Source organism: Mustela putorius, unplaced genomic scaffold, assembly GCF_011764305.1.
Source record: "Mustela putorius furo isolate JIRA1106 unplaced genomic scaffold, ASM1176430v1.1 tig00000585_pilon_pilon_pilon, whole genome shotgun sequence".
In the NCBI taxonomy this organism is placed as follows: Eukaryota; Metazoa; Chordata; class Mammalia; order Carnivora; family Mustelidae; genus Mustela; species Mustela putorius.
In genome coordinates, this window is record NW_025421424.1 from 4,909,227 (window position 1) to 4,931,913 (window position 22,687).

Consider the following 22,687-nt stretch of genomic DNA (forward strand, 5'->3'; position numbering starts at 1 on the left):
GGTTGGTCTACAAGGTTAGGCTGGGGCAGATCTTACTGGGCCATGCATGCCAAGCCTAGGACCTTGGCCTTTATCCCACAGAAAAGGGGAGATCTGAGGTCTTCTTCTTCTTCTTCTCCTTCTTCTTTTTCTTCTTTAGGAGGAGAATGGCCTGATTGGATTTTTCCTTTTGAATTGAATTCCATGTTGTGTATTGCTAACTAGTTGAAAGATGAGGGAGGGAAGCAAGGCTGGAAGCAGGAAGGCCAGTTACAGGATTTTTGTAGTTTCCCGTATAAGAAATGATGAGGTCCTGAATTAAGTCATTTAAGATATTGCAAAGGAATATCGATGCATTTGGAATTACAGGGTAGCCCCTCTGATCTTCTACATGGGATGGTGGAGGCAATCAGGAGCATGACTGGCTCTCACACAAGGTAAGTTCGGTGAGGTGGCCTAGGAGAAATACGAGTAAAGAGGTACGGACATTTGAAGGAGGGAGAGAGCACAGCTGATTCGAGGAGAAAGGGAAATCAGGCCAATCTTCAGGGGAAAGGTAACATTTTGAGACAGTTCTTACTTTCCCCATGGCCATTCTAGTAGAGTAGGGTGATATTCAACAAATTCAGGTCTGGAAGCCTCTAACTTTTACCCCTTTTCAAGTTTTCACTTCCTTCCCTTTTGGTTTTATTTATTAGTGATGATACCTAAAAATTAACCCTCCACGGTCAGTGAAACTACAAATACTAATGTCTTTAGTGAAAAGCTCTGTACTTCCCTTGTCAAGGTACTATGCAAGACTTAGTGGAAGATGAGCCATTCCTTCCAGAAACTTGAAAATTAGCTTAATAAACAACCACAGATAAGAAACAGTAGCCAGTTGGCATGAGCTCTCTCATGTGGGTCTCTCCACAGTAACACTTGAGTGCCCTCACAACATGGCAGCTGGCTTCCCCCCAGATGGAGTGATCCAAGAGACAGACCAAGGAGGAAGATGCAGAGCCTTTTATGGACTAGTATCAAAGTTACACACTATCACTTCTGCCTATTCCATCTGCTAAAAGTCCAGCCCACACTCAAGGAGAGGGAAATTAGGCCATGCCTTTTGAAAGGAGGAGTGTCAAGAATTCATGGATGTGTTTTAAAACCACCACAAACCTAACTCATGATTTTTAAACATTTTCCATATGTCCTTTAATCATATGTGTGTCTGTGAATATGTATGTATTTGTTCAAGACAAAGAAAGAGAAAGAAAGGAAGGAAGGAAGAGAGAGAAAGAGAGAGAGAGGAAGAGAGAGGGGAAGGGGGGGAGGGAAAGGAAGGAAGAGTAACCAAATAAGGCAGCATGTGTTGAATCCCCCATTTATGACTCAAACAAGAAATATCCTAAGAGTTAATAGGCTGGAGGGGCTGCTGTAGGCAGGGAGCAGCCATAGGTCATTCAGGAAACACTGGTTTCAAGTAGGTCCTTGGGGGTCTGGTGTGATTCAAATAGGCAAAGGAACGAGGGGAGGATTCCAGTAGGGAGAAATGAAATGTACAAAGATACAGAAGCACGAGGTGCAGGTTATACTCAGGGAACAAGTAAAGGGTAGTTTACCTTGAATGGGCACTTCACACTACCTCTACAGGCTGCTGACTATAATATCAGTGGGACCTAAGGTATGGTAATTGGTCCATCGTTTCAGTTGGAGAAATCATGGGTCATCCCCAGGCACCGAAATTATAGGCAAATACACTGAATCATTTAGTTATTGCTGTAACAGTACACATTATTTTTGTTCTTAAGCCTGTGGGTCACCTGTCCTCGACCAGCCTTGGCTAGCATCCCTCTTCCATCCCTCCAATAGGCTAGCCTGAGCAGGTTTTCATGGTGATGTGAGGGGTCCAAAAGGACTCGTGGAAATACAACAGCACTTTTTAAAGCTTCTCCTTTTATCATAGCTGCTAACACCTCATAGATCAAAGAGAGTCACCTGGCCAAGTCCAAATGCAAAAGATGGGTTAACAGGCTGCATCTTTTTAGTGAGGGGAACGGCAAAGCGACAGGGCAAAAGGAGAGAATTAGAACGATGGATGCAGTCAGTGCGCTACGTGCACCGGAAAGAGAATTCTTCTAGAAGTGACCATTGACCACAGAGACGGTCATTGTCAATAATACGTCATAATCAGTATTCCTGAAAAACGTGCAACCAAATTAATGCTAGACAAGTTCTCATTTCTATAGCTTTGCCCCCCCAAAAAAGAAATTTTTTCCCCTCTTTCCATTTTAAATGACTCAGTTTCTGCCAAAATTAACATTGACAGAGTGATGTTGCTTCTTTTCTGGGGCAAAAAAAACAAAAAACCAACCAAACAACAACAACAACAAAAACAAGCAGTTTTCTGTTGTCAAGGGGGAAAAATGAAGAAAGAAAAAATAAAGCCAGAGAAAGAGTGTTATTCTATTACCTTGGCAATCACTGCATTGTATCAGCTGAAAAGAATGTAAAAACGCACTTCCTGAGTCAGACGGAGGGAGAGAGCCAGGAATGGACAAAACGACACAGGAATGTACTAATGAAAAAAATTCTGTCCCAGTTCCTGAAAGATTAAGAAAAAAGAAATGTATTTTCTTTTCCTTCAGATTTGACATGCACAAGTATTCCACAGAAATCCCAGGTATTTTAGCCTCCTCTCCGAAGCATGTGGGCTGAAAACTTATTTCGACAGGGACCTTTTTACATGGGCAATTTTTTTTTAATCCTTTTTTTTTTTTAAGATTTTATTTATTTATTTGACAGACAGAGATCACAAGTAGGCAGAGAGACAGGCAGAGAGAGAGAGGAGGAAGCAGGCTCCCTGCTGAGCAGAGAGCCTGATGCGGGACTGGATCCCAGGACTCTGGGATCATAACCTGAGCTGAAGGCAGAGGTTTTAACCCACTGAGCCACCCAGGCACCCCCTTCACATAGGCAATTTTATAGAAGAGCTCACACCACCATGTGATGGGTATTACAAATCCCATTTTACAGAGGAAGAAACTGAGGCTCAGAAGAATCAACTGGCCAGGACTGTAAGGATAGGAAATGGCTGCCTTCTTGCTCTTGGCTCAGTGCTTTTTTTTTATTCATTCCAGTATAATACGTATAAGTGTTATATTAGTGTCAGGTGTAGAAATATAGTGATTCAACAATTCCACACATCACCCAGTGCTTACCATGATAAGTATACTTCTTAATCCCCATTCTGTTTCACCCATCCCCCGCCCACCATCCCTCCGGTGACCATCAGTGTGTTCTCTAGAGTTCAGAGTCTGTGTTTCAGTTTGTTTTTTCCTTTTTTCTTAAATTCCACACGAGCGAGATCTTATGGTATTTGTTTTTCTCCGACTTATTTCACTTAGCATTATACCCTCTAGAGCTATCCATGCTGTTGAAAATGGCAAGATTTCTTTCTTTTTCATGGCTGAGTGATATTCCATGGTGCATACATACCACATCTTCTTTATCCATTCATCTACCGATGGATGCTTGGGCTACTTCCGTAATTCGGCTATTGTAAGTAATGCCGTAAACATAGGAAGGCATATATCTTTTTCAATTCGTGTTTTCATATTCTTTGGGTAAATACCCAGTAGTGGAAATTGCTAGATCATAACGCAATTCTATTTTTAACTTTCGAGGAACGCCTATACTGTTTTCGGTAGTGGCTGCACCAGTCTGCGTTCCCACCAACATGGAAGAGGGTTCCCCTTTCTCCACATCCTCGGCAACATTTGTTTCTTGGGTTGTGGATTTTAACCATTCTGACAGGTGAAGTGATAGGGCTCTTCCCATTGTATCTTCTAGCTTGCCATTCATGATTTCAGAAGGCAGAATGTGCGTGGGATAGAGTGTGACTGGAGGTTGGCAGAGAAAAACCCCAAGGGGTCAGCAGGAAGCTGGGCATGATTCCCCCTGCTTGAGCTCTTCCAATTCAGGGTAAATTGAGAGTCACTCAACAAGTGCTGAACTTGCCAAGATACAGGAAGCCCAGGGACTGAGCCCACATTCATGGAACATCAAGCAGTGACCCCACAGGAAGAGATCCCGGTGACCTCAGTCAACGCCCTTGTGGAACAGAGGAAGAAACAGGCCTTCAGCGGGCCCAGCTGTGAGCTGGCCCTGGGCTGTGACCTTGCCCCTGAGCTGTGACCTTGCCTCCATAATGGGAGAATGATACCTAGGTCTCTTCCCACTTGCCCAGCTCCACCAAGAGTTAACAACTAGTTAACCTTGGCTGAAGAGGTTTTCGAGGTGTGTGGCAACCCCTCCTATGTGTGTGGGAAAAGCCTGAACTGGACTTCTGTGGGCAGAAGAAAAAGCCAGGGTGATGGGTAGGGGTGGGGATGGAGTTTGGGGGGTATAAGATGGGGAATAGGGGCACTAGCAGAAGAGAAAGAGCAACTGACGGGATTCCTAGGTCATTGGCTGTTTCCAGATCTTCCCTTGGTAAAGGCTATTCCTTCAATTTCCTACCAGGGATTAAGTGACATCCAGCCCTGATTTTTGAAAAAGAGAGTGCGGCTGGGGGGCACCTGGTTGGCTCTGCTGGTAGAACATGGGACTCTTGATCTCAGGGTTGTGAGCTCCAGCCCCATGCTGGGGGTAGAGTTTACTTTAGAAAAACACAGAGTGAGGCTCACAATAGTTCCCAAAGAGAGGAGAAAGGGAGAAGAGACAGGAAGCTGGCTTTGCCTGGGCTCTGGGTCCCTCCTACACCCTCAGATACAGATGCCCATAAAGTAGCTCAGGTGTCTCCTACCCTATTCAATAGCCACATTTTCTCCCTAGCTTCATACTACCTTGTCTTTCCCCTCCTCTTCAAACTTCTGACGGTTTCCCAGTTTTCTGTTTGATTTCCTAACTCATCGCCGCTTCGGCCCACTGCAATCTGGGGCGGTTCACACAAACATCCATGATCACAACAGTGAACACGGCTCAGTTCTCCCCTACACTCCATCTTTGGGGGCACCAGAACTGGCAAACCTGCTTGCAATTCTTTCCATCCTCCTCTGATGACACTCTCTCCAGGATCCTTCCTCAGCCCCGTTGGGCCCCTTCTCACCGGATCCTCCTCCCAGCCCACCCCAACACTGTGGTCTTCTCCTGGGTCCTCAGCAGCCCTTTGCTCCACAGGCTGCTCTCATCCCGCATCTGTCTGCTGACAACCACAGACACACATCCAACCCTGTCTTCTCCCTTCAGTGCCGGACCAGCCACCTAGCTGGTGTGGAACATCTCCATTCGAAGGTCCCCCAGGAAACTCAAACTGGAGTCTGACCCTGAAAGCCTTGTCTTCTCTCATTGGTGGTGTCCATCGTGGTTGGATGAACCAGTATCTTCCCAGATCCACGCTTGGCCTCCACACTCGATATCCACTTCTTCCTCAAATCTTTTATGAACTCATCCTACCTGTTGCTGTCACAACCAAAGGTCTCAATTTTATTGCTGGATCAACACAGTTCAACTCATCTTTTGGCCTTGCTTGCACACCCTAGTCCCTACTACCAGAAAAACCAAACATGTCAACATTGCCATGCATTCTCCTGATTAAGGTGTTCCAGTGGCTCCCCAGATATTTCTAGAAGATTGAGTCCAAACTCCTTGACTTGACCTTTACAGGTTGTCCCTTATAAACTCTCCCACCACCTCGCCCTTCAGACATAGAACCACTTGTACTCCTCCCAACCTGTGCAAAAGCTATCCCCACTGCTTCGAACCTTGTCCCCTTCTTACCTGGGAAATGCCTGTTCATTCAAGAAACTTAAAAATCTAGGTTTGTAGATTGTATAATTGTTATATGATAATAACATAATTATTTCGTGCCTCTTTCTCCTACAAGACAATCAATTTCATAATGACAGGGTCCAGTGCTTACTCATCTTCCTATCTGTTCAACAAATACTTGCTGAGAGCTTGAAATACTCAGGCACTGCCGCTGGTGTACTGATTTAGAATACATACAGTCATTCCCCCCTGCCTTGTTCACAGCTTCACTTCGCGCAGTCAACTGTGGCCTTCTGGAAGCGGATGATCCTCCTTCTGTCATGTCATCAAGAGGTCAGGAACAGCCTAACACTACGCCCCAATATTTACATCATTCACCTCACTTCGCCTCATCACACACGCCTGGTACCATCTCACGTCATCACAAGAAGGGTGAGTACAGGACAGTAAGATATTGTGAGAGATGGAAAAACCACGTTTGCTAGTTCTATCATTGTATATTGCTATAATTGTTCTATTTTATTATAGTTATTATTGTTAACTTCTTATCCTGCCTAATTTATAAGTAAAACTGTATCTAGGTACTTACAGGAGAAAAACATAGTAAATAGTAAATACAGGGTTTGGTCCTATCTGGGTTTTGGGGCATCCACTGGGGGTCCTGGAATATGTCCTCTGCAAGCAAGAAGGGGGGCACTAGTGTGCACACTTTGGAGTCAGACAGGTCCGCGTGCAAATCTTACTTCATTTGAGCGGAATTAATGCCGTCTTAATCCCCTTATCTCTGAAAATGGGAACTGTAACAGTAGGAACTCCATTATCTGAGGTAATTAGAGCTGTTAATCAATTAACAGAAAATGTCAGGTGAAGCTGAGAACTGTAGGAGGATTCCCGTGTAGCTGACATAGGTATTCTCACCTCAACCAACACACTCATTCACCTATCTCTGGGCATAGGCCTAGGTTTTTGCTTTGCGTGGGGGTCTGCTGTCCTGAGGCTCCCGTCCCATCCCTGCGTAAATCAAACCTATCGTGTCTTGTCTAAAATGTTCAGCTTTGGGCACCTGGGTGGCTCAGTCTTTAAGTGTCTGTCTTCAGCTCAGGTCATGGTCCCAAGGCCCTAGGATGGAGTCCCTCATCAGGCTCCCTGCTCAGCGGGGAACCTGCTTCTCTCTCCCTCCCCCTCTGCTACCCCCCCAACTTGTGCTGTCAAATAAATAAAAGCTTAAAAAAAAAGAAAGAAAGAAAGAAAAGAAAAGGCAACTTGCCTCTACTGAGTCTTTCCAGAGAATTCTTCTCACATTTACCAACACCTGGTTAGGAAGCGGAGCTAGTGTGCTGAATCAAGAATACGTAGGGTATAACCTGCTACAGGAGGGGGCACAAGCCACGCACACAGGGTCAGCAGGGAGCTTCCTCAGCACCCATGTTCCCCAGGGCCGTTCTGATGGAAGGTGTAGTTTCAGTGCGCTCACACAGAGGAAGTCAAGTCACAGGATTTGTTGCTTACACATCTCAGCAACAGGGCCAGGGGCAATGAACTGGGGTGAGGGTAGCCCCCCATGCCAGTCATGAGGGAGCAGGAGACAGAGAGCAGGGTGGCAAGCACCTATTATTTTTAAGGAGCGTGGGGGAGAGGTCACTAACTTTTTGAGGGTCACTAACTTTTCAAATAAAATAAGTGGTTATTTTATTTTTACTTTTTTAAAAAGATTATATTTGCTTATTTGAGAGAGAGAATGAGCATGAGAATTGGGGGGGTCAGAGGGAGAAGCAGACTCCCTGCCGAGCAGGGAGCCCGATATGGGACTCGATCCCGGGACTCCAGGATCATGACCCGAGCCAAAGGCAGTCACTTAACCAACTGAGCCATCCAGGTTTCCCTAAGTGGTTATTTTAAAAGGTACCTGGGGAAAAGCAAAGTAGGAACTCATAGCAGGATCCCTAAACAACAGTCCTTAGCTAAGAGTCCAGATTCTGGACCACACGGTGGTGGTGTCCCCCGTAAAATGCCCAGGCATCTCCTCACAACACCTGTTTGGCACTCATATCTCAATGGAGCACACATGCTACGGAGTGGGTCTGTGTAAATCACAGTCAGCAGGACCGCTGGCGAATCCAAAGAACAGAGAGGACTCAGGCGAACACCAGCTCCGCGGGTGGAGCTCAGGTGTGCCCGAGCAGCCGACAAGCCTCGGGCTGGTGAGCACATCAATCATGTCATTCTGTACTGTTTTTTGAGGCTTTGATATCTAGGGCCTCGTTGATCCCGGGGACTGCCTCTCTCCTAGAGAGAGGAACTGACGCACCGTGAGCGCGCCTTTCACGCCACCAATCCCGAGTCCACAGTTCTGCTACCCTCTCCACCGGGGCTCCCGCTCAGGACCACTGTCCCCTGCCCTGCTCCTCAGGACCAGGTACCAGAAAACTAAGGACAACCTCTGCACCCCAGAACCCACTGAAATGATCCAGTCGAATCATCCCTAAGCCTGAGGACCCTGACTCACCTGTCCTTCCCGTGAAAACCACAAAAAAGGCGCTGCCCATCCTTTACTCTCCCTCTGCCTCCTGATGGCCGCCGGCCTTTCCTGGGTGGCCTCCCGGACTGCGGCACGCTGTGCTCCCTCCTCTTGGAATCTATGAGGAGAACACTATCGTTGTTCTGCTATCCCTGAGTTACCCAATAACCATAAAACCTGTATTTTAAAAAACAGGGTGCCACACGCCCTGGGCTGTGGGTCTGAGGAACGAAGCAGCTTCTCTCTGAAGATCCAGCTGCACGGAGAGCGGTGCATGGATTGGCCGCGTGGACCTTCCACGTGTCCGGAACTGCCAATCTCTCAGCCAGGTTAGAAACTAGGACACAGCCCCAGCCCCTGCAGACCTCACCATGAGAGATGCTCCCTGCCCAGGACACATATGGGGCCCACAGTGGAGGGGGGCAGCCAGCAGGGAATCGGGGTTCTCAGTGTTCTCTCCTGTCCGGGCTCTGGAAGCTGGTGGCCCGGGAAGGAACACTGTCCTTACATCACAGGGGCTGGCACCTTCTGGACCAGTTTGGCTCCAGACTGGGTCATGAGTCAGAAAAGCCATTGTGCTCCAGTCATGATACGGTCACAGAGCCTTGGGTGTCTGTTTCCTCAGCCACAGACAGGAACAACATCTAACTTCCCGCTTTCGTGATGAAAGACCTGTAAGGTCATGAGAATTCACCGAAGAACGAGGAAACTGTGCTAGGTAACGGGACCCCGGCCCACAGCTTTCTGCTCGGCAGGGATCCAGTGCGGCTCCTGTTAAATCCACTCAGGGAGAACCTCCAGCGTGATGCCAGCATTCAGAGAGCCTGGAGATGTCCCCTGGAATTCAGCCATGGTCCCTCACGCAGAGGAGAAGAAAGGGCAAGGAGACCAAGATCAAGTTCCTCACACAACTTCAATTTAAATTAAACTTCCTTTAATGAAATAAAAAACAGATGGTGCATTGCATAATATTTGTGGTCACAGTATAAAACAATACAATTAGTTCATATAACATCGGATATGGACAAAAATACACAAGACCCTTTCTTTGTCTACGCGAAATCCGGCAGATCCTTATGTGCCACGCTAAGAAAGACAGAAAGTCACCTTTTTTTTTTTTTTTAATCTTAGTGATCTGCACACAATATTTATCACTGAGAATTTGTTCCAACAGCAGAGGAGAACTTACCCAAATTCTAGTTCCCTTCTTCCTCTGTTGTCCTCGATGAAGCTAAAAAAAGAAAAAGTTTTCTGAAAGTAGCAAGTTGTGTAGTATTGCTTATTATTCCTGCCAAAAAGGCTCAGTCTTTGGCTCACAGATGTCAGTGACAAAATCATGGCTGCAGACGGTCTGCAAAGCAAGAAGCAAGAGCCACAGGGGAAAACAGACAAGGGTCTGGGTGGCAGGGGCGTCCTTTGCCAGGATCTTAGGGGAAATGCCACATGGGTGGGGAGGGGAAAAATACACAAATAAATAAATTTCTAAATTAAGATTTAAATCCAGTTGGTGAATCAAGAGTTCCACCGTCCCATGAAAAAAATCTGAAAAGTTGTTAAAAAGTCAGAGTTTGCTTTTTTTGCTTTTTTTTTTTTTTAAGCGAAAAGTGTATGTAAACATCACAAAGTAAACAATTTAAAGTAATTTCAAGGCTTCTATCTGAACATAGCTTAGGCTCTTTCTGGGGGTATTTTTGTGATTAGGAAAAAAAAACAACAACCCAAACTTTTTAAAAGTTTCTTTTTGTTAAGAAGTGCAATCTCATCCATGTGAATTGTGGCTAGGTTCTTCCATTCCTATGAGTGCTTCTGGCAGGAACAACTTCCAGAAGAGCACTTTGTGGGGAGCCCTATTTGGTACAGTGATAGAGTGTATCTAAGACTTTTAAAAGGACACACATTCCAGGCCCTGGGATCTCTTCCTCCTCTGGACCAGCCCCTCCAGGCGACTTGCTGTTGGACCCGATGATCAGAGGACCGGGTTGGGGGCCGTGCCTGAACAACCCCAGCCCTGAGCTACAAGGTCAGTTTGAAAGGAGAAGGTAGAGTGCATGAGCACAGATTACTTCTCCTCCTGCCAAGTGTCTGCTGTGGCCCATTGATGGTCTCACATCGTCCTGGGGCCACCTGGTCACATGCACGGCTAGGTACCCTTTCTTCTACCAACGAGGGCTTACTACAATAATCCTGAACCTTCTTATAGGACTGATAACTGTGTGGGCTCAAAGGGCACTGGTGTCACTAACATAGCACCTGTGAATAAGTGTTCTCTCTTTAATTCCCGTATATACAATCACCTGTGACCCACCTCCTCTGACTTCGCATAGGCAAGAAATGACAGGTGGACAAGACCTGAACCTAGCGCTGTCAAGGCCTCCCCCTCTTTCTCTGGCTGTCGGTGCTCTGGTGGGGCAGATGCTGGGCCTGGAGTGCATCTGTGCCATTACTCTTAGCACAGTGTCCACCATGAGGGGTCCCCTAGGTGGACAGAACCAAAAGGGGAAGCTGGGTGGTGATCTGCACCTCCCCCCTTCCTGGGGTGGGGGAGGGGAGACTTGGTGACAAGGACAGAATGGATTTCGGGCAGCACAGTGAGGGAAGTGGAGGGGGACGATGGTGAGCTGGGATGGGGGGGTGGGGGAGTGTGGCTCGTCCGGCCCATTGTGACAAAGAGCCACACATGAATGGCCATCATTTTGTATGACTTTATTGCTCAAAACAAACGAATCTTTTTTCCCTTGGGAAGACAGAGCAGTGTTAGACCCGTCAGAGCCGGGACAAAAGCAGAGAGGATTGCAATGCGGGCCGTGAGTCACCAGTGGGCCTCAGAAAACCCCACTGGGATGCTTCTGAGAGGCCAGTGCTGTGCAGGGGCAGAGGCCTTGGGGAGCGGAGGATCTCTTTTGGTCTGTGTCCTACTCCTGGTACGAGCAATCGGGCAAAACAGATTGCTCTCAGATCTACTTTGTAGGCTGTTCACACAGCAGTAAATTGCTGGTTTCCTCCGTGCTCCTAACAGGAAAGCAAACCTATCACAAAGCATACCCTTCCTCGCTAACCCCCTGCAGGGGATCTTACAAAGACTTGAAGGACTGAAAAGGTCATGGAAAATGCATGGTTTTCTTCCAGGTAATTTCTGATTCTGTGAAGGCAGACAGTCTTGCAAACAGCAACACACCTTCACGTGAAGGAGCCCAAGCAGCCCGTGAAGGACAAGGGGCATCCTTGGGGGCCACAGGCGGTCCCTGGGTGGCCAAGGCCTCTGCCGCCCACAAAGGGCGGGAAGGGGGGACAGGGACGGCTCCCCCTCTCCGGACACAGCCCTGGCACCACCACCCCGCCCGGGACGAGCTGCGGACATCTTCCCAGGACCCTGTTCCGCTCTCCCTGGGGCCCCCTGAGGCACAGCGGCCTCGGAACCACTGCAGTGAGTGCCTCCTTCCCTCGTTCCCCAACCTCCCCCGCCCTTGAGGACCCCCTTACTGCCCTGGACAGAGGTGGCTGTGTATTTTTCTTCATATTCATACTCATTCTTAAGGCTAAGGTGGCAAGATAAGGTGCTTGGTGGAGAGCCAAATTCTAGATTCCAGGGCCATGCCAGGGCCATGTCAGCACGCTCGCATAAAAGCAAATATCAAAGAAATGGAAAGGGGGCAGAGAAGCATTAAAAATGTTAAAAAATTAAAAAAGAAAGAAAAAAAAAAGGAACGCATTTGGGCTCAGTAAGAAGTTACATACTGCAAGTTTAGATTTCAAATGTCGTCTAAACCCCTGAAAATCCGGGGTGGGTAGGGTGGTAACAGCCACCAGTCAGCCTTCTTCACAGGCCCGTGTGGGGCAGAGGGCGGCGTTGGCAGCGCTCTGAACACCGGCCCCCCACGTGGAAGCTGGCTCCCGGCGGGCGACTCCGTCCTCCGCCCGCCCCAAGACCAAGAACTCTGAGAGCCATCATCCTTCCTCCCCGCAACCCCTCGGAACCAAACAGACGAACACACACAGGTCAGAGATCTATAAACCGGCAGGAGAAAAAAATTAGACGAAAGGGGTAACCATTAAAAAGCCGCAGCTGGGAAAACACACACGCGATTGTTCTACCAGAAAGTGCCGTGGGGAGAAGAGCCGTGTGCTGGTAAACGTGTCCGCGCTCAGGACTGGACATGCAGAGAAGAGAGCGCGCCAGGTCCCACCTGAGATTAGAGAGGACTGGGTTTGAGTGTCACACACTGCACGTGAAAAGCCTGCTGTCCTCTTCCCGCCCCGAGGGCTCCGACGCCGGGCCGGCGGCCGCTCCCTGGCCGGGCCCTAGTCCATCTCCATGGACATGAGCCGGCGGCGCTCACGCCTCGTCTCCTGGACCTCCTTCTTGCAGCACCAGTGCGAGCTGCAGTACCCGATGAGGCAGGACAGGAGCCCGATGACGGTGGACAGGCCCACGCCGATCAGCAGCGGGTACTTGAAGGCATTCAGCACTGGGAGGGACGGAGCAAGGGGATGCGAGGTCAGTGGTGCTGGAGGCAGACACCAGAAGCCCACTGCCTGCCCCCTCCCTCCCCACGGGACAGGTAACCACCCCCCAAATACCCACCCCCCAGGGGACTCGGGCTCCATCCAGCACCTGGCACAGTGCTCTAGGAGACGGAAGCACCCTTATCTATGCACAAAGTGAACAGATCACACCCCACCCAGATCTGTGGGGAAGAAACAAAAAACCAGGAAAAAGAATTCATTTGATGTCTTTGAATGTCAACTTGCTTTTTAGGGTTTTGGCAGGAGATGGATTTTTAAAAGTCAGGATAAGGGCATCGTGCATATAGCAGCAGATGAAGCCTTCAAAAAAAGTTCATAAATCAATTCTCTGCATCAAATAACTGAAGTGTACTCGGGGAGCTATTTTAAGTAACACTACAGTAAATTATCTAGCAAAGTGAATAATCGCTCCCTTGTTTGGGAATCTGGGTTTTCGTATGGAGCTACTCCATGCGAGGAATTTCTAAGATGCAAATAGGGTCTAAGCGATGAAGTTTCAGGAAGGCACAAACACCGTACAGATCGCGTGCATTCAAATCCCAAGTCTCTTCTCCCAGACGCACCAGCCCTCCTTGGGCGGATGCTGGCGCGCCGAGGGCTGCCTGACATTTCACGCGGCTTCCGGAGCACCTTTCGGAACAGCCCGACGCAAGATGGTCACCCCGTTGTATGAGAGAGGAGACGAAGGACCACAAAAGTGAAGTCACCTGTGGACGAGCTGGGTTCGATTCCAGCCTCCCCCAAGCTGACAGCCCGTCAGGGAAACACACTCTAAGGCCCCTCCCAACCCTCGGAGGCGCTGGGGCTTTAGCGCTCTCCATGGAATTTCCCTATTAACTTGGACTCTGACGCTTTTCACAGAGAAGACCGGTTTCTCGCTAGCCAAGGAACAGCTGGCCCCACTCTGGGATGTTTGGGGAACAGAGGGGTGGGAAGGGGGCCCTCTGACAACTGAGTTAGAATGAGTCTGGTGGCAAAGCCGCCCTCCCATCTCAGGGGTTTGGAGAAAACCCCGTCTATGCTAATGACAGCAGGCGGAGCCTCTCTTGTCCAAGAAGCAAAACTAGGAGGAGGACAGGAGGGGCAGGAAGCTACTCACTGCCTCCGCTGGGGACCTGAACCCACTCTCTTGATGATGTTCTCTGCCTCTGCCTGGCAGAATCCAGGCCAACCCTCTGACAAGGAAAGTGGGTTTGCAAAGAATTTGGAGAAAGCATCAGAAATCTCTCTGGGAAGTCTCAAAATCATTTCCCAGGGGTGCCTCCTGTGGGCGATATCACAGCTGGGGAAACAGCACAGCCTGTGTGTGCTCCCTTGGGGTCCAGGTCCAGGCCAGGTCTGGAGCAAGCAGGCCGTGTGGTGGCATGGTCTCAGATAGGCCACCTGATCCCATGAGCTGCGGCCCAGCCCAGAGATTTCGCTGCACATCATTCTTACCATCCATCTTCACGGTTACAAAGATGGGCTTGGAGTAGATCTCCGCCTCCTTCTGCCAGGAACCCGTTGGGGACTTGACCCACGGAGTCACAGAGCAGTAGTAGTTGCCAAAGTCCTGATCCTCAGAGCCATGAACTTGCAGCAAGAATTCCAGCACGCTCACACGCTCCAGGCTGAGCTCGCTCTTCCCGTCTCTCTCCGCCGTGGTCACGATCCCCTTCCGATCGAGAGCAGACAGGAGGACGGGAGCCTTGTCCAGACCGAAGGAGTGCACCGCAAACCAGGACACATCAAAGGCCATGTCGTCTGTGGATGACAGACCAAGCCGGAACCCTGGGTCAGTGCAACCAGCAGAAATCGCACGTGTGGCTAATACATGCACCACATCACTGGGGGCCAGCATGGCTCACCATGCCTTAGGCCAGGCCAGCCCCACGATGAAGGTACTGCCACACTCCCCACCATGGTGGGGCCCAACACCTCTTCCAGGTCACAGAGCCAGAAGCAGCACAACATGTAGCTTCACCCAGGGACTGAAGCTCCAGAGTCCTCCCTCTTAACCACGCTGCCACCACCACCCAACCCAAGACACACCCAAAGCCATCTCCCACAAGGAACACAGGACATAAAGGGCCTAGGTGGTGACAATCCCAAAGCAGGGTCCTCTGACATGTCAGGCAGAAGAGCCCAAGACTCTACATTAGGACACTAATGTAGTCAAGAATGAAAAGTACATAGAGTGAACCAGACAAAATTTAGAGTCATAGCAGTTTAGGGGTTTCTTATTTGTTTTGGGGTCTTGGGTTTTTGTTTGTTTGTTTTTTAAAGATTTTATTTACTTACTTATCGGAGAGAGAGAGAGAATGAGTGCACACAAGCAGGGGGAGCAGCAGAGGGAGAGGGAGAAGCAGGCTTCCCGCCGAGCAGGGAGCCCAATACAGGGCTCCATCCCAAGACCCTAGGATCACGACCTGAGCCAAAGGCAGATGCTTAACTGACTGAGCCACCCAGGAGCCCCAGCAGTTTGGGTTTTATTGTTCATTGTGTTTTTTCCCCTGCAGATGTGCTTAAGTTCAAAACAAGAGGAAAACACGTCCAGCTGAGAAAGTGGAACACCGTTAACAGCCCCAGAAAGGAGGCTGCTGCATCTCAAAGGACTGCGAAGTTAAGGTTCAAACAGCTTCAAACAAATGAACACGGGCACAGGAGGGGGAAGACTCTGGCGTATGAAGACGGAGGACACGCTGTAAGCCCCTGACCTCTTCTCTCAGCCATTCCCTGCCATGGTGGGCCTGGGGCGCGTTCAGCAGGCAAGGGCGGACGGCAAGGCCACACACACTTTCTATCTTACATTCACCTGGTAAGGCTTTTTATATAAATGTTAAATGATACCATTTTTGTTACACAAAAAGTAATATTTATTCAGTTTGTGAAAATACACTAACAACCTCAAAATCACTATACACCCTCACACCCTCAGGGTGTGCTGCCTTCACGGGCAGGGGCTGCGTGGATCCGGAAGGCAAGAAGTCACAACTGTGTCGCCAATACTCAGGCACAGAGTCTAGCCCCAGTCCCGCCAGGTGTCATGGAGCTGTGGTCAGTCTGCAGGGCCAGGCTAGCGTGCCAGACTCCTGGCACCAGCCCCTGCTGGCCGTGTGGCCTGGACGAGTGACTTAATGCTCTGTGACGTAGTGTCCTCAGCTGGAAAAGGAATACTAACACCTTCGCCCATGGTGAAGTGAGTCATCTCTGCGAAATGCTTAGAACCACACATGCCTGGCACACAGTGCTCACTGTCTGCCCACCACGAGCATCCTTATCTCCACACTACAACACACCCAGTCCATGACGCTGGCAGGGACAGCCTTCCCGCCAGCAGCAGAGGCTCTTGGTGCCTCGAACATTCTCACACCCCTACCCTCTTCCAGAGGACTGGCTTCCATGGATGGGAGCCACTTCCCGAGATTAAGAAACACCCCTGCTCCCCAACCATCTGGACTGTGTGCAGCGACTGGGGAATGGTGGGGATCTAAAAGCCCAGTGCCTTACCTCCCGGAGGCTGTCCTCTGCGGTACCACGGACGCTCCAGAGCTCCCCGGGGGAGTCAGACTTGCTCTGAATTCACATCTTTGCCTGACTTCTTTCCCTGCTCTGTCTCGACTCCCTCACTCCCTGGGAGCACATCATCAATTAACCACCTGCACGCTTGTTTCAGGCTTTGCTTCTGGAGAACCGGACCTAAGACACGGCCTCTAAAGGGCAGTGATATGCCCTGTCCCTCCCCTCCCAGCACAGGAGTGCCCTGGCGCTCGGCCCACTTGCACGGTATGCCCTTTCCAAAAGAGATTTCCTTCACAGCCCAGCGGGTGCGTGAGGAAAAACTAAATTACAGCGTGTGCTTCATTATTCAGAATCTTCTACCCACATAGTCCAAGAGGGCAAAGTTCTGGAAAACTGTGATCTGCATGATAACAGCCACCTATACCTTCTGTAATCACCCAGGAGGAAGACTTTTATATTAAGGCCCAAACCGGTGACCCATTAATTTACCGAGAAAGAACATGTAAATGATTTATTTTTGTATATACCATCCATGAGCTTCGAGGGTAAACATGGTTCCAGTTTTTGAACACGATTCCCTCCCCCGTTTTCTGGCAGCCTCTTCTACTCTCACTTTCGTTTTCTCTTCCTAACCCCACTCTGTGTCCCCGATCCTCCACACCCCAGCATCCTCAAGACCTGAGCTACTTGGGTACCTTTTACCCTTGAGAACACAGCTCACCAGTGGGTGGCTTGAATGGATGGATTCCTTCTCCTTTTCTTCTACCTTCTCTTCCCTACCTCTGTAGCTCAGCCATGTTTGGGTTCCCCGAGAGAGCCAGTTTGGGACCCATCAGCTCGTGCAGGGCTCAGCAGCCTACATCCTGCAGGGCAAATCCAGCCCACCAGCTATGTGTGTCAAAAAAGGTTCATGGAGGGGTGCCTGGGTGGCTCAGTGGGTTAAAGCCTCTGCCTTCAGCTCAGGTCATGATCCCAGTGTCCTGGGATCGAGTCCTGCATCGGGCTCTCTCCTCAGCAGGGAGCCTGCTTCCTCCTCTCTCTCTGCCTGTCTCTCTGTCTACTTGTGTTCTCTGTCTGTCAAATAAATAAATAAAAATCTTTAAAAAAATAAAAATTAAAAAAAAAAAAAAGACTTCATGGGAACACCGTCAAGCCCATTTGCTTACATCCCGTCTATGGCTACTTTCACACCAACAGCCACAAAGCCGACTAGTTGCTGCAGAGACCATCTGGCCCATGAGGCCAAGACATCCTACTGGAGTAACTGCCAACCCAGAACTAGTTACTACCTACACCTCTGATCCGAGGTCCCGAAGAAGCTGGATCTCGGCTGGTGGCCACCCGGGCTTTTGTTCCTTGACGCCAGCTCTACCCAGTCCCCTACTCATGCTGTCCACTCTGGTTTCACTGCGGGCCGTTCTCACTTTGCTTACAACCTGCCCTTGCTACAGAATGAACACCCGCTTCCGCTTTCCACCCCAGGGTCACAGGCCCAGTGGTCTCTGCACAGAACGCTGAGACTTTCGTATACTTTGGCCTTTGCAAGGTGCTGATCGGTGGGAGGCCCGGGCTCTACCCATGCTGGGGTGGGCAGTACGAAGACACCCAAGGACAAAGCGTATGGGAGAGAGTGCAGGTCCCACGCAGCAGATCAGGTTCTCAACGGTCTCATTAGGAGAAGGCAGCAGTGGGTACTGTCCTGCTCGGCAACAGACACCTTATGTGCCTTTAATGTCCTTTCAAACCCCAAGGGTCTACAAGCGAGGTGGGGACACCAACTGGTCACTGAAGAAAAGGTGTAAGATTGACAGCCCAGGGCTCTTAGGCATCCCATGGGCAATGCTAACATTTTTTGCAAAGAAAAGATCCACAAAGATTTCCCAAGAATTTAAACTACCAAAGTACCATCTGGTCCCTTGCTGCTCGCTTACTCTGCTCCATCCTTCACCAGAGAGTTAACACCATCTGATAGTATATTACATGAGGATTGCTTTCTTGTTTATCTCCTTAACCAGTCTGCGAGCTCCACGATATAGGGCGTCTGGCCCCTCCTCTAGAACAGTGCCTGTTACTAGAAGCAGCTCAATAAATATCTGAATGAATCAAGGCTTAAAAGACAAACTAAAGGAGCTGGACCCTGCTGATAGGTTTCAAACCAGCCTGAACTTGAATCAGCCCTGGAAGAGGCCTGGGACAACTATGATTCCAATACCTGGATGGGTTTCCAAATCATCTAACAGACAGGGGCGGTCATCAGCAAGGATTTACTCAACACCTACTGAGTACCAGGTACGGAGCAGGGCAGTTTGGGGATTCGCACCATCTAATCCGTGACCTCGGTGTCCGGGTCGCACAGTGGGGATGACACGAGAGGCATTTACAGAAAGTGACATGGGCAAGGGGAGAAGACAGAGCGAAATACCTGGATCCAGGGCCGCTCCTTCAACAGTGATGATACAAAACAATTTGATCAGATCTCCCCGGATGACTGATGGTGTGTCTGAGTGCACGGAGGCATTAAACACCGGCCCTGGAAGAGAGTGAGAGCCCCTCATTATTTCCGCTCACGCTTCTGTTTCAATTCCACTCCTGACGCTCTCATGAGCATCTGTGGGCAGCCCCCCTTCCTTGGACCTGGGCGAGATGGTGTTCTCAGGCTGCTTTTCTTCTCTTCAGAGAGACAAGTGTGTCAGGCACAGCCAAATGAGCAATCACCTGAATTACACCCACAACAGAACTCTTTGTTTCTGGCTTTTCCTTTACCCCTTCTCTGATGACAACCATGGACCCCTTGGCCTTCCAAGGGTGCCGCTTCTGGTTCTGTGTGGTTCACTTCCAGACCGAGGTGGCAGGACAGCAAAAGGCATGGGACTGGACCAGTGACACTTCTGGCCCCAACGGAGTGAGAGGCCTCACTGTGCTGGGGACAGGGGCTCTGCCACTGGGAGGCTGAAATGCAGTCAGGAGACAGACATGCCAACCATGACAACATTCTGTAGGGGACAGTGGGAGCACCAGAGGCCCGGCTCCAATCTGTCAGGGGAAATCGAGGCAGCACGGGTTTTGCTTCAAAACACTACCCAGACTCACACACTTGCCCCGAACATCCCCTTGATATTCAGTTCGTTTTAAAAAACACTCTTTCGGGGCACCTGGCTGGCTCAGTGGGTTAAAGCCTCTGCCTTCGGCTCAGGTCATGATCTCAGGGTCTTGGGATCAAGCCCCGCATCGGGCTCTCTGCTCAGTGGGGAGTCTGCTTCTCCCTCTCTCTCTCTGCCTGCCTCTCTGCCTACTTGTGATCTCTGTCTGTCAAATAAATAAATAAATAAATAAATCTTTAAAAACAATAAAAATAAAAAATAAAAAAGGCTCTTTCCTTCTTCCAGAGACCAAAAGATGTGTCTACCCAAACTAAGCTAACTATGCAAGGCAGAGATGTTCCCACTGTTTTGAGTTGTGAGCACAAAAATGAGCAACAAAATAGGAAGTATAAAGATCAAACACACAGAGAGAATTTAGTGCCAGAATTTAATAATATTTACCATAGAGTCTGCTGGATGCATTTGACTGTGGGTACGATTATTGTTATGCTGTTTGATGATGGGGCATAAATAAGTAAATTTATTAAATTTTTAAAAAAGTATGCCTTGGATGTAAGGAATCTAGCTCCTATCCCCTTCTTAGAGAGAGGGGCTATCTACTACCTTCCTTTTTCTTTTCTTTTCTTTTTTTTTTTAAAGATTTTATTTGTTCATTTCACAGACAGAGATCACAAGTAGGCAGAGGCAGGCAGAGAGAGAGGGGGAAGCAGGCTCCCCGCCGAGCAGAGAGCCCGATGCGGGGCTTGATCCCAGGACCCTGGGATCATGACCTGAGCCGAAGGCAGAGGCTTTAACCCATTGAGCCACCCAGGCGCCCAACCTTTTTTTTTTTCTTAAAAAACCTTTTACTCCTCAGTTTCAGGCGACAGCATCACATAGCTTTAAGTCAACCCAATCCTAAGAGCCCGAAATTTACCTTATCCTAACAAGAACAGGCAAACCTGTAGAAGGTTCCAGAATACCAGTGCCATGGGATGCTCCTTGGGTTCCCCGGGAAGCAGAAAGAGATGGCCCTGGACACTGATTCTGAAAATCATTAGATGCTAATAACACAAGTATTAATACCCTTTAAATCAGATCACCAAGAAGGAAAAATAAGTGGACTTTAACATACACAAAAATGACTAAGAAAGTGTGTAAAAGGTCATGCAAACCAATGAGGCAAAGAGCTAGAAAGGCTGTGTTTTTACTTCACTGTGAGCGGTAAGATGAACTCATCAGACTCTTTCCTCAAACCAAGAGTGGGAGCAGTTGGTGTTCTGCTGGGAGAAAGGCAAAGGGTGAATGGAGGAGATGGCAACCTAGGGAGGTGGGACAGCCCTGAGCAGGTTGTGGTGAGAGTCCAGACTAACCAGAGAGCAGCAGAAGGGCACCAACTCCGGGCACAGGGGAGAACGTAACAGGACGGTGGTCACAGAGCAAGGGGAAAGGAAGGAAAGCAGAGGAGACAAGGAAACCTGACCTGCTTGTGGGTAGCCTGCCCTTCAATCAACCCCTCTCCCAGCCACAGTTCCCACAGGTCCTGACCACCCTGGATTTGCTCTGCTTGTTGGAGTGAGGTGGGACAGGATTAAGCCAGTGGCTCTGACTCGGCCCAGTGTTCATGACTGCGGAGCACTTCATACCACATATGGCCGCCTGGGAGCACAGGCCGGTAGCGACCCAGGTGAGCAACAAGGACCATGTTTTTTTTTCTTACTAAAAATTTTGCAGTCATAAACAGAGCTACACCAACAGGTTTCTTCCAAGTGTTCGAGGGCCCTTCTAAGACCCCACAAAATGATAAAACATAAGGACCCTTATAATGGATTTAGGTTCCTAAATTTGAAACAGCACACAAAGACTTACCAATTTGGACACATTTCACTTTCTTTTCTTTATATTTCCAAAGAAAACCCCAAATGCCTTCTAGGTCACAAATTATGGTTCTCATTTCCCCTAGTAGCTGTGGCTGTAGGAACAAGAGAGCATCTATGCTATGGCTTGCCATGTGGACATGGGTCTGGGAAAAGGCCGTTGCTGTAAAATATTCACAGCAGTGGATTTCCTTCTAATGAAATCAATAACTCACTGTTAATGTGGGTCATTATCCCAGGCTTGGAAATATTTTTATTATGGTCAATTTCTGTGTTAATGCTCTTTTTGTGAGGGAATTTATCTGGTTAACTTCACAGATGACAGACTACAGCACAGAGAATTTAAGTGAATCAGAGTCACTAGCTGTCCCCCGATTCCTAGCCTCTGGAGAATAGGTAGACCACATTCAGCTTTCTAAATACAAATGTTGACAGAACATGTTCTAACTCCAGCCCCTAAAAAGGGCTGTAAACAGCAGTCCTCTTGTGAGAGCCAAAATTGCAGACCATCTGCATGACCATCAATAGGGTTAAATGACTGACTAAATTCTAGGAGGTGTAGTCATTAAAATTATTTACCTAGAATTTGTTTTAACACGAAAGCTACTGATCTTAGAAGGTTAAAGAGGGGAAAGCAGGTCACAAAATTGTATAGACAGCCTGATCTCACAGCCATGAAGAAAACATGCAAGGGAAGATTTCTAGGAACAAAAACAACACAAATGAACAGTGTCCGGTAGGTTATGGCTAATTCTTTTCCTTCTTTCTACTCTACCATATTTTCAAGCTTTTATCCATTAAGGAGAAAAACTTTGTTCTTATTCTTCTTTAAAGGCCAACATCCTGAACACCATAACATTTTATTTGTATTTTCCCCCGACACTTTGGGTCAGTGAAATTCGTCACTCAGCCGCGCTCCTTTGGAAACACGGTCTGCATACCAAGAGGCAAGCACCCCAATACCGGGGGAAAGAGAGGCAGACACCAGGAAGGACCTCTCTGTTATGGGTATCTTATGGTGCTGTTGCTGATTTTTAGGAAGTGAAGACTTTTCAGTATCAAGTCAGTATTTGCTGGGAGCCATTCAGGGCGAGGGCGCGGTGCTGGGTGGATCGAGCAGCCACTTCTAATGAAACTGTGAACTGACCATGACAACTCCGTGGACTAAAGAAAATAAAAAAACTCAGCCAGTCTATTCAACCTGGAAGCTCTAGTCATTTTATCTGTTATGCAGAGATGTAAAGAATTGAGAAAAAGACTCAATGCCCATTCCTCACCCAGAAATACAAAAGATTTTATGTCTCCCCTGTTTCCCATAACAGTTCTAGCGAAACATCAAATAACAAATGTAAAACAAGATGGAATAAACTCCTACAGAGAATAAAACAGTGACACAAATAAAAGACAAAAACCCCATAATCATCTAACTCTCAAAAGACACAGACAAAGCATTTAAC

General features: G+C 48.6%; 1 protein-coding gene across 1 annotated transcript in view; it reads right to left on the bottom strand.

Annotated features, from left to right (window-relative positions):
- Window positions 1–9,160: 9,160 nt before the first annotated feature.
- The window catches only part of PTGFRN (prostaglandin F2 receptor inhibitor), an 83,242-nt gene continuing 69,715 nt past the window's right edge, over window positions 9,161–22,687 (bottom strand). The window contains exons 7-9 of the mRNA XM_045081863.1: window positions 18,696–18,803; window positions 14,210–14,515; window positions 9,161–12,714 (exon numbers count right to left, since the gene is read on the bottom strand). Coding sequence (XP_044937798.1) covers window positions 12,548–12,714; window positions 14,210–14,515; window positions 18,696–18,803 — 581 coding nt within the window. The 3' untranslated portion in view covers window positions 9,161–12,547. The remainder of the gene's footprint in view (window positions 12,715–14,209; window positions 14,516–18,695; window positions 18,804–22,687) is intronic.